An 11,998-nucleotide genomic window follows, 5' to 3' on the forward strand; every position below is an offset into this window, starting at 1 on the left:
TGGAGGACGGTGATCTGGGCAAACTCGGTGCCTGCCGCTTGATCCCCCCCCATCATGCACTTGACCCCCACACTCGCCACACCTCACCACCTCTCCCACCCAGAAAAGCAAATGCATTCAGGAGGGCGATCGCTCCCTTCCCCCTTCACTGCCACACACACACACACACACACATACATCACTGTGCCACAAAAAAAAAAAAAAGCGCGCAGCAAGGAAAAAAAAAAAAAAAAAAAAACGGTTTGGAACGGCACAACACGACAAGAAAAACCATGACAATCTGACAATCTGACAATAGTATACAATCTGACAAATCCGTTCTTGAGTGCGTGATGGCAGGGTCGCAGGTGAAAGAAGATGCAGGAACGTTTCAGGGTTTAAGCAGATGAAAATAAAGTTATTGCAGATACGCTTCATTCCAAAGGAGTCGTATAGTAAAATAGAGTAAAATAATATACGCAAAAGTTGATGTATCTGTAGATCTACCTTGCACATGCAAACGGGGGGCCAAAAGTGCATGACACATGCAGGGAGGCGTCGACGTCCTGCCGACTCGGCCCGCCGCGCGTTCGACCCCTTCTGTGCTCCCTGTCGTTCATCATCGTGGTGGTGGTGGTGGTGGTGGTGATGAGGTGATTGGCAGTGCATCATGGAGGGACCAAGGTGACCCGCGAATCGCAGTCACAGCTTTGCTGTTTCGGGGACATTTTGGGCCCAGCCAATTCGTGACGAGCGCTTGGCCTGGAGAGGGCTTGCCGACGCAACCGCCTGGTTTTGCGTGTTCTGCATGTCCATGGGCATTTTTTCTTTCACTCGGCTCCAAGCTGCCTCGACCTGTGAACGTGCCTGGGTGTGTCATCAAGCCTTGCTCCGCTTGCCACTGCATCGCGTGTTCTGCCTCTCCCCTTGGTGGGTGGCCACGATATCTGTTCTTGTGCTGGTGTGGTGTGGAGTCGATCTTGCACTTTGAAGATGGATCATTGCGATGCCATTGAGAAGCTTCGCAGCGCCGGTCACGCCCGAGTTAACATCGAAGGCTGCAATGACTCGGTCTTCAACTTTATCTCGCAAGCCTCGCTTGACGAACTGGTGCGCTGCTGCCACCATACCACCATGCCGCCCCTGTTTTGACCGCTTCGCCTTGATTGTCGCTCACGCTGCCCTTGATGGGACACAGACGCCGCTCTTGCAGCGGCTCCGCGAGTTTCAGGTGACGGAGCAAACTCAACTCCCATATACCTGTACCGGCTTTCTTCAGCTGGACAGCGACTGCTATCATCGGGCCGAGGTAGGTCGCGCCTCAAGTGGAGAGTGTCGTCGCCGTCCCGCGCATTTGACTCACCGCCTTTTCATCTGCCCAATCTTGTTTTTTTTTTTTTTTCCTCTTTGGCTCCCATAGATCTTGTCACAGTTTTCCTCGTCTGCAGCCCCACTACTGGTGGACTTGTACACCATTGGCGATGAGCGCAAGCACCAGTTTGTATACAAGGTGGCGTGCCTTTGGCCTGTGGTCTCAATGCTGGCTTTTCAACATGGCTGCGCGTAACGCAGTCCAACTCACAACGAGACACACCTGCATCAATGTAGCGCGAGGATCTGGACGACGATACATTTGTGGCCAGCATGTTTGTGGTCCTCAATCGCTTGCTGGATAAGCTCAAAGTCGACAGCAGCGTACGTCAGCCCACACCAGAGTCTCTGTCATGTTGTATTATTCCTTGTCTTGTGCACCGAATGTTCCAAGCCATTGCCGTGTTCGCGTCCGGTTCTCGATTTATTTTTCTCCCCAATGTGTGCGTGTGCGTGTGCGTGCGTGTATGTGTTTGTGCCGGGCTCGATCGATCCATGATCAACCTCCCGATGAGCGCTCGTGTCTACTGCATGGTGTGGACATGGGTCAAGTTCATGGGACTGTGTGCGGCCGATTGTTGGGTGTTTGCTTTTTTTTGGTTGTTGCCTGCTTTTGGTGTACAGCACCGCTTGGGTAGCACCAATGCCTACATGACCATGGCGCCCGATGTGATCGATGTGGATCAGGTCTTTGAGGCTCAGGCCAAGGGGTACACGAGTCAAGACATGCTCTCGAAACGTAAGTGCTCTTCCAGTGCCAAAAGGACACAAAGGCCAAGCGTGACGCCGAGTGCGATGCCTTGCCATGGCTGCTGGATTGGGTGGGGCTGGCTGGCAACTCTCACAGAAGAGTGGATCGTTTGCCTGCATTATTTGCTTCATGTTAGCCGACCTGTTGGTGCGCCAACCAGCACCTGATAGCGACTCGTCACCGCTGCCATCAGCCAACCAAGCCACCCTCAGCGTGGTGAAAAAGTACCGAAACTTTGCGGAATTGCCAGAAATGGATCTCGACAAGATTGGCGAGTCCGAGGCACAGGAGATGGAGACAACGGCGCAGGATGTCGACGATCATGATGATGAGATGGATGACGCATCTTCGTCGCCACCACCCAAGAAAGAGGTGCGTGGTTCATTTGCGGTTGAGCTGGAGCTGTTGGTTGGTTGCTGTCGGTGATGCGAGACAAAGCTCATGCTTGCCCTGGCGCGGCGTGTTAACGCCTTTTTTTTTTTTTTTTGGGTTACCGGGGCGATGGGTGGTTAGCCGCGCAGCAGTTTTACAATTCAGTTGCCCGATCTGAGCGATGCTGTCACGCGTGCCGACTTTTTGAAGGCCCATCCATACTTGCGCGTGCCGTGCTACGCCGTCTATTCTTTTCACTACGCGCATGTGAACAGCGTCGACTCCAAGGGGCCAGCACCCGAGCCCTGTGGCTTGATGGAGTGCGTGCCCGGTGAGCCTCTCAGCAAATTTACCGAGGCGGAGGTCGTGGCGCTTCTGCAGTCCCACAAGGATGTAAGTTCTTGTTTTTTTTTCCTTTCTTTTGGCTTTAGTGAGGTGTGCGAGGAGACGGGCATGCGCCCTGGCTGGGGTAAAAGAGCTTTCACGTCAGAGGTGGCTGTGGTTTTGCACGTGTGCTTTGGTGGTGAGGTAGGTGGTGGCGCTGCTAGACACTCTGGCAGCATCTTTGGCCGCAGCATATTTTGTGGGTCTGCGTGACCGGCATTACGACAACTACATGATCACCACCAACGGGCTGTTCTGCCACATTGACTTGGGCAACTTTGCCAATGAGCGCGCCTTTATGGATGCCAAGGTGCGTGCGTGCGTGCTTGCGTGTGTGCGTCTGTGCGGGGCACATGCTGGGTACGGCCACATTGTGGTTTTGCTCACCTGTTGTTGGGCTGGCAGAGCATTAGTGTGACACCGACCATGGTGCGCGCCATCAAACGCTTTGATCCCGATGCGTGGGAGTACGTGGCGCAAATGGCCAAGGGCGTGATGCAGATTTTCCAAGCCCATCTGGAGGCCTTGTTAATCCAGGCCGAGCAGCTGGACAGTGCGCGCTTTGAGCGCCTCGAGTCTTACGTGCGCCGCCATGTACGTAACCCTAGTGGATGGCGGTTCAGCCCGTGCCTTGCCTCACTTTGGATTATTTTTTTTGTTCGTTGGGGTGTGTGTGGTGTGCTTTGATGGGGCGGGTCTAGGTCGCGCCAAAGGGTTCACCAGAAAAGGTTTATCGCATGGTGCTGCGGGCCGACCGGTTCCGCACCAATGTGAAGAACTTTATGCACGGTACGTGTTTCCTCCGAGGGTGCAAGTCGCTTCATGGCTGTGTCTGGTTACCCATGGCTCACATGTGCGGCTTGTTGAACAGAGTATGTGGCGGTGCCGGTGAGCAAGCTTATGCACGGCCAGTCATAGTCTTGGAGCACGCCTTGAAGCGCGTGCGTGCGTGTGTGTGTGTGTGTGTGTGTGTGTGTGTGAGTGAGTGAGGAAGGCTTTCTCCTGCTCGTGTTGTTCTGCCGTAGCATTAGTTTTTCTGTTGTACTGTACCGTGATGTTGTTAATGGACGGGCATGATAACTCGTGGCCCGAGGGCGCGTGCGTGGCAATGCAATTCGGTGAGTGTTCCGAACAGCGTATCATCTTGCTCGCATGTGAAGCAAGCCGCCGCCGCTGCTCTGTTGGGCCTGTTATGATCTGAATGACAAAAACGATTTTTTTTTGAGGATGAAAAAACCCCTTTTCTCCTTTTCTTTCGGTCCTTGCCTGTCGGCCGTTCGCCTCTGGCCATCCGTCACATTGGGATATCGCCATCTGATGTTCGGAGATGACCATCCCGGTGGCTTTTGACGGTGATGATGATGCTATTCGGGCTGTTTTGCTGTTTGACAGTGGTGCTGGCCGTGATGATGATGATGATGATGATGATGATGTCGATGCGATGACGATGCCAACGGCCGGTGGAAGAGTCTGGTCATGAGTTTGCAATCCAGCCGAGTTTTTGGGGCGGGGGGTGCGGAGTTTACAGTCGTCCATTTGGCAGGTCGTGGCATGTGATCGCCGTGATGATGCTTCGAAGGACGCTTTAAATCAGCAGACGATCCACTGCGCACTGCGCGGGGCAAGAGCTTGGCCGTCGAAAAACCAAAACCGCACATGACGCGACTCTCAAAACGTTTGGGAGGGGGGGGGGTGGGGGGCTCGAGCTGGAATTCAGCCAGCAGCCGTACATCAAGTGTGACCTGCCTCGAGCGCGGATCACCAACTCCGCCCCCACCTCCGACTTGTTCCGCCACGAGCCCTGGCTCACATACCTGTGTGCTTGGGCCACACACCTTGTGCACGGCATGCCACGTCACGTCGGAGCTTCGGAGTGTGGGCGGCCCGGGCTTGCTCATTGTCGACAAAAATAGGGTTTCCCGCCAAAACTTCTCAAGCCAGAACACGTTAGACCCCCAACACTCGCGTGCAAGACCTGTGACACGTTGGACGCAGAAGCCATTGGCGGCTGCTTTTGTCAACGTGACATGGACGCAAAACAATAAACTGCGGACACTTCCCAATATGCTGACATTCCCCACAGGTTTCCCGGGGAGCCCCCTCTCCAGCCCCCTGCAAAGCCCCCTATAGATTCCCCCTCGCAAAGGAAGAGCCACCTAACCTGAGATGAGCAATGCGAGCTGGATGCACACGAGAAGGGGCTAGGGCACACTTGCAAAGTGGTGTTCTGCTTGGGGGCGCCACACTTTGCGGGTTTATTTCTTCAGCCGACGCACACAACCTGCGGGCCCGGTCAGCAAGGCCTCCCATCACACTTGTCAACCTTGATCAACGTACTCGTAAGCCTCCCTCATCACACTTGAAGTGATGCAAATCGCACACTTTGCGATTTTTCAAAGTGTCTTAAATTCATACTTCGTCCAGTTGACCAGAAAAGCACAAAGTGTGCTTTTTGCTGTTCTTTGCTTCGGCTCGCGCCACTTGTTGCTGCACATGGGCGCGTTGATGTCAATGTGGTGCTTGACGTCACGTGGGTTCGTGTATTCGCAAAACAGGTTGGTGCGGCGATGCTTGCTTCTTCTTCAGCCCGTTTGTCGCTGCTTTCGAGAATGCCAATCGACGCTTTGGGGTCCCTTTCCCATGGGTTGAACGAAGAGGGCTCCTGCTTGCTTGCTGTGCGAGCGACAACACTGCGCACTGCCAACGTGAAGGGTACAGTGTCGCGCGCGCTCTGCTGGCCGGGTGCTATGTGGTGTGCGGACATGGATGATGGTCAAGGGGAAGGGGCTGGGGGTCAGAAAAAACATGCCCACGTTGGATCATCTTGCTTCGTTTGCCCTTCTTCCTGGTTCTCTCCCGGTCACACATGGCCCCGTCTGCGCTCCTCTTGCCAACCGCCAGGCTTTCTGGTGAGGTCGAGCGCCATAACGCACGACAAAGGGGGACATCACCACGAACCTTCCCTGCAAACATGGCGTCGTCTGGTCATGAATCAATCACACAAAGCGCGCTCTTTATCACACAACCCGAGGCAGAGGAGGCGAAGGGCAGCACACTGAGCAGAGAACAGAGAACAGAGCTCCTCCCACACACACAACACACACACACGCACAACATGACTATCATGCCACACACACACATACACAACACAACACACAACACACAACACAACACACACACACACAAAACAAAACAAAAAAACAGCGTGACACACGCGATATGGGATTCTTCAAACTTGACAAAAAAACAAAAACTTTCCCCCCACTTCCCAAGGGAAAAAAAACCGTTCGTTTTGCGATTTCCCCCGGGATGTGCGGTTTTACAGGGGCATCACCACATAGATACGCATAAGGGGGCGATTGGCTCCAAAGCAGGTACAATTCCAATCCCACCCAACAAAAAGTGTGTGTGGTGTCCTTCAAGAACGCGCGATCTTCCAGATCCTTCAACCGTCAACGTGCGCCCGCTTGCTCACCACTGGCAAGACCCGCTTGGTCTTCCCCCCGAAGCCACACCTCTCCCGGCTTGTGGTCACATGCGACATCCTTCCACCACCCACCCACCGCCCTGCCCTGCCCTGCCTCTGCTGGTCTTGTGAGCGACCTCGGGCCAGTACTTGTGGCGCCGACCCGCTGGGATGGAGCATTTTTCAACTCTCAACTACCATCCTCATCAGTACCAGCCAACGAGCTGCACCCAGGCCCAACTACCCCTTTGACTTTGCTACAGCCACTGACTTTCAAGTCTCGACCGCCACCACGTCTGCGATACGCCAGACCAGTTCTTTCCCCGTGATCAATAAAGACGCCAAGATGAAGACTGAGGTTGCCAGCATGATGCAGCAGGAGGAGGCGACAGCCAACTCCAAGATGCAGCTCATGGCCCAAGAGGCTCGCGACCAAGAAGAAGAGAAGTTCACCAAGTAAGACCCCACTCTGCTCCGCACCTCATCCGCCTGCTGCCTTGTAGCTGTGTTTCTCCTCCCGCAAATGGCAGCTCACCAACGTGTTCTTGTGGCTCTTTTTGTTTCATTGCACCAGGTCACTGAACGGCTCTGAGGTGTCCAGCAACAGCAGCAGCAACTCGCTCGAACTTCCCTCGGGCGTCGTCTCCAAGCCTTACGGCATGGAGGGCGTCGAGCGCTACGACAACGCCTTCCACCGCGTCAAGCTCATGCAGTCTGAGATTATTGTCGAGCGCGGCATCACCCGCCGCCTCGCCGAGGTCGGCAAGCAGATTTTGCCCGAGACCTGCCACGAGAGCAACAACTACCTTCTTACCGACTCTATGGTCGACAACCTTTACGGCGACCGTGTGCTCGAGGGCCTGCGTGAGGCTGGCCTCAAGATTTTCAAGATTGTTGTGCCCGCCGATGAGCTTGACGAGACAGGCGAGCCCTCTTGCGAGCGCCACAAGACGCTCGACGTCTTCAGCCGCTGCGTTGACCAGATCCTTGAGCGTGGCATTGACAAGAAGACCGCCATCATCTCCCTCGGCGGCGGTGTCGTGAACAACATTGCCGGTTTCATCTCAGCCACCCTCTACCGCGGTATCACGCTGGTCCACTTTTCCACCACCACCATGGGCCAGGTCGATGCCGCCATTGACTTTAAGCAGGCCGTCAACCACCACATGGGCAAGAACCTCCTGGGTGCCTACCACCCGGCCTCTCGCATCATCCTGGACCCTGAAGTCCTCGTGAGCCAGAGCAAGCGCCACATTCTCAACGGTCTGGCCGAGTCGATCAAGCACGCCTTTACCCAGTCGGAGGAGCTCATCAACTACATTGTTGACAACCGTGCCATGCTCGATGACAAGGAACAGGCCGTCGACTACCTCGAGCAGATCATTCGCCTGACCATTGCCCACAAGGTGCCCACCCTCTCGGGTGACACTGAGAACAACTACAACGAGTATTGCCCTCAGTATGGTCATTGCCCCGGCCATGCCGTTGAGTTTTTGAGCCTGCACACCGAGGGTTCCAAGGCAGCCCTGCTGCACGGCGAGGGTGTCACCATTGGCATGTGCCTTTCAGCTGAGGTGGCCCGCCTCAAGGGCATCTGCGACGATGTTTGCGTCGAGCGTCACTACGAGGTCTGCCAGGCCATGGGCCTGCCCGTCTATATCCCTGACGACATGAGCGTCGAGGCCATCCTCAACAAGATGTGCTACGACAAGCACTACGTCAAGCAGCCCACCATGGGTCTCACCACCAAGGTCGGCGAGATGTACGGCATTGACGGCGACTATGGTCACTCGATTGACCTGGAGACGCTCAAGAAGGCCATTGCCATTAACATCAACCGTCGTGATGCCCAGTCATCATAAGCGGCTTCGTTTGCGCTAGCCTATTTCTGAGTGTCCTGCCTGTGCCTGTGCTAGCTATGCTTTTGATTAGCACCGCTTGTGTCTTGTCTTTAGATTTCTCGTTCCCTCTATTGCCTTGACATGCTTGTCGTGTCTGCACATTTGGCGCGCCCCGCTCTTGTTAACCATATGCCTGGGCGCTGCGTTTCTGTGTGTATGTATGCTCGTGTTCGATACCTCGTGACTTTGCCATCTGCGATGCTGTTGCTCGATGTGTGTCGCCTACACGATCTCGCTCGCGTGTTGAGTTGCTTCTCAGACGTCCTTTCTTCATAATCGACTATCTTTTCTCCTGATCAATCACCTTATCATTCGCGCGCTTTTCGTTCGTAAAGGCTCGTAAAGGCTCGCACAACTCGAGAGCAACTCACATTCACACGCACATCTAAAAAAAAAAGAGTCAAAAGCAAAATCTGAGCTTGATCATTTGTCAGCACGCTCGGGAATTCTGTGAACGAAGAAAGTGACATTGATGTCAGCAATTCGAGTTTAGGGCTAAAGAACATTGTATTGTCAGATAAATCCACTTTAAGGAGGTATTTTTAATCTGCTTCTGTTGCGTGCGTTCGAGTCATGCAAGCAGGCATTATCTTGAGGCGACGCTGCCAGAAAGCGCACGATGCTCAGGGAAAGTGGCACGTCGGACTGGCCTGTACGTAGCAGATACGCAATTCTTGTGTTTGAAGCCGTGTGGCCATAAAAGCACGACTGAATATCGACTCGTGCGTGCCCTTGCATGGCGTGTTGCTCGGGTCCATCGTCCCAATTCAAGGTTGTTGTGCTTCCCAACCAAAAGATCATGAACGGTTTGCGCTCTTTTGTTTATGTCTATCGCAATTAATGATGCAGCATGGCAGGAACGTTGTTCCACCCATCCCGCCGTGGTCTCAGCGATGAACTTGAGGCAATCGGACCTTATTCCCGTCGTTGGGCATCCTGCAAATTGATCCAAAGATATGGGTGGCGGGCGAGGGTTGCTTACGGCCCTTTGCACTATCGTCCAAGCTGGGAAGATGTGCCACGGATTAGGTTGGGATGAGATGACGCTCACCAATCATGGCATGTGCGTCATTGTGGTCAGCTGGATGCAAAATTAGGAAAGAGGGGCGCGAAAGGGGGTGGGAGGAGTTGTCCCCCGAGATGACCTTCTGCCGGGTATGTCTGTACTTGGCAGTTTGCCGGGATAGAATTTGAAAAGCTGAGGCATTAGGTTATGATGGGGAGCTCGAGCGTTCCAAGAAGCACACGACGGCATCCCGAGTTGGCACTGGCTGTGCACGCCTGTCGATGGTGGCGGGGTTGGCATGGATGTCGAGTTTCAAAGGTCAATGACTGCTTGCCGACTTTGTGGGCTGTTTGCATCTCGGATGAGATCCGAGGCGAGTTGCCGTCCTCTCTTGTCTGTGTGTTGGCGCGGCCTGGTGCTCCAATCGACGCAGAAAGGGGTGTGAGGGGGTCAGGCAGTTGTGGCACGTCACGAGCAGAGCTGATTTTGGTGCGGAGGCACCAGCGCCCAACAAGCAAGCGATCCATTCCATTCCGACCCGAGTCATCATCGGATGCAGAAGCGCCATGACTCCAAAGGAACGGGTTGGGGAACAGAGGGGTGTGCCACGCCCGGTTGGTGCGGGCCACGCCAACTTTTGACGTGGCCAAGCTAAGCAAAACCCCTAATCGACGTTACGAGTCGGTGCCCGGAGAGCATGATGTTCAAATCGCGCTCGTGTATGTGTGATTGATCCCTTGGTGCACCAAGGCGCCGAGTGAAACCCTTCTCTGCTCTTCCCAGAGGCAGCTGCAGCAGTTCTCGTGCCTGGCACGTGTGAGTGAAACGGCGGGGGCGCGGGGAGGCCAGAAGGTAAGGCGGCATTATCATCAGAGTCCAAGTGAGCGGAAGCAGCTTTAGAGGACATCCCACCCAACCTATCTACATATCTGCAATCTTTTGTTGGCAAAGGAAGAAGAGAAAAAGATGCGTTCGCGTATCGTGGGTTCCATGGAAGCCATATCGATTTACGTAACGACATCAAGAAAATTTATGTTTCCTATGGGATTGTGGGTCTACTGATGGGATCGAAGCAGCTGGGTAGGTTGCTGCTGATGAAACGAGGGTAGGTATTGGGTGGCGAAATCTCGAGCTGTGCCGGCTCATATCAGCCGCTGGTGGCGCTCAAGAGGTTTGTGATTTTTTTTCATCCTGTTGCCTCGAATAGAGAGACGAAAAGCATTGCTCCTTGCCGACTTTGCCGAGGGCCAGAACAAGTCAAGGCTTGTGGGCTTGATCCGCGCACATCTTTGCGCCTCGTCGTCTCACGCCATGGGTACACAGCGCCAATCATGTGACTCTGGGTCGCGGCGGCGGCTATCATCGTCTGCTGCCACAGCCCGTCTGACCGGACTCGGAATAGCGTTTCTTATTGGTACTGGGAACATAGCATGGCCCAACGGCGGGCCTGTGACTGGACCAGAAGTGTTTCTGTCAACGGTGTGGGCGCATAATCAAAAGGACCCATGAACGACCTCATCCGACCCAACGGGAGCATCAACGAAACGCAAATGCCGAAATTAACCCGATGCGAGCTCATGCCTTGTCGTGAGCGATATAGCCAACGAGGATCGAAAACTTGACCTCAGGGCGGCTTTTCTCCGCACCGACTGACTGGGGTGTTGTAATCTAAGTTGGTTCGTGCGTGACCCACGAACAGGCAAGTCTTGCCTTCATTCCAAAGAGCCCTTCGTCCTGCGTCATATACTCGATGACTCTTCTCCCAAACTCCAGGAGTTTGAACCGCAGCTTTTGTTGTTTTCGTCAACTTTGCCCGCTGTTCCGAGCTCTCGATTGGCCCCGTGCCTGGTCGAGCTGCACCATCCTGCCCATGGTTGTTGTTGATTGTGCTTGTCTTGTTCAGCGCCCATCCAGGCACATGGACAGGCAGTGGTCCGCAGGTCTACTATCATTGTGATGAAACTCTACGTTCTGAGCCGGGACAAAGCCAGTCTTTAACGTTGGCTGTTCGGCGCCGTAACACTCAAATTGGTTGCCACTTGCATACACGGTTGATGTATCCGATTCACGTTGCAGAGGAAGATGGGAAGAGGACGAGGATGAGGAAGATGGGAAGAGGACGAGGAAGAGGAAGAGAGAAAGAAACAACATCAAGACGTGCTTGAAGTTTGAACAGGCCCGCACTGCCCAGCAGACATGGTCAGCAAGTCAAGGTCGCGGAACCATTCGCTACCGCGGTGCTTAACACCGCCGTGCATAGCAAAGCCACGTCAACCTCCATCCGGAATTGGGTTGTGTCGCGTGAGCATGGTTGGATTGGCTCCTCGGATGTTTTCGCCTTTTTTGTGTTGGTGATGAATCTGTAAGAGGAATGTGTGTGTGTATGTATGTGTGTGTCGAAGGTTTGACTCACTTTCTGTCGCTGACGGACCCTTTGCCCGTGTGTATGTCCGACCGCTTGACTGTTGGTGTGGGTGGCATTTTTTTTTGACGTCTCCGTCTCCTGCTCTGGCTACTTCAAACTCGTCCATTGGATGTACGTTTGGGTTGTCCTAAAACCTTGCTCGCTTGTCTGGCACGGTATGCCGTGGCCTCCTTCCGCTGCCACCCTCGCCCCCACCCGTGCACCTTCTCTTGCCAGCCTGCCATGTCCCTGATTTGTTTTCGCTCCGTATCGTTTGGAGACCTCGCACTTCATCTGCACTTCCTTGATCAAATCACATCACCCATCGCATCAGCTCGCAAATCCCCTCCCCCTATTATAAAGG

General features: G+C 54.2%; 2 protein-coding genes across 2 annotated transcripts; both read left to right on the forward strand.

The window, feature by feature from the left end:
* Positions 1 to 972: 972 nt before the first annotated feature.
* MONBRDRAFT_30053 (uncharacterized protein) lies at positions 973 to 3,846 on the forward strand (the record flags this gene model as incomplete). Its single annotated transcript, XM_001750489.1, has 11 exons — positions 973 to 1,089; positions 1,178 to 1,288; positions 1,400 to 1,489; positions 1,588 to 1,674; positions 1,975 to 2,089; positions 2,262 to 2,473; positions 2,615 to 2,866; positions 3,006 to 3,167; positions 3,263 to 3,451; positions 3,559 to 3,646; positions 3,731 to 3,846. 11 exons carry the CDS (start codon positions 973 to 975, stop codon positions 3,844 to 3,846), a joined length of 1,539 nt encoding a protein of 512 aa, XP_001750541.1.
* Positions 3,847 to 6,690: 2,844 nt separating this feature from the next.
* Positions 6,691 to 8,185, forward strand: MONBRDRAFT_30054 (uncharacterized protein; the record flags this gene model as incomplete). The annotated part of the gene is made up of 2 exons (XM_001750490.1): positions 6,691 to 6,779; positions 6,898 to 8,185. 2 exons carry the CDS (start codon positions 6,691 to 6,693, stop codon positions 8,183 to 8,185), a joined length of 1,377 nt encoding a protein of 458 aa, XP_001750542.1.
* Between the last annotated feature and the right edge of the window lie 3,813 nt (positions 8,186 to 11,998).

This window comes from Monosiga brevicollis, genomic scaffold (genome assembly GCF_000002865.3).
Source record: "Monosiga brevicollis MX1 MONBRscaffold_42 genomic scaffold, whole genome shotgun sequence".
NCBI lineage: Eukaryota > Choanoflagellata > Craspedida > Salpingoecidae > Monosiga > Monosiga brevicollis.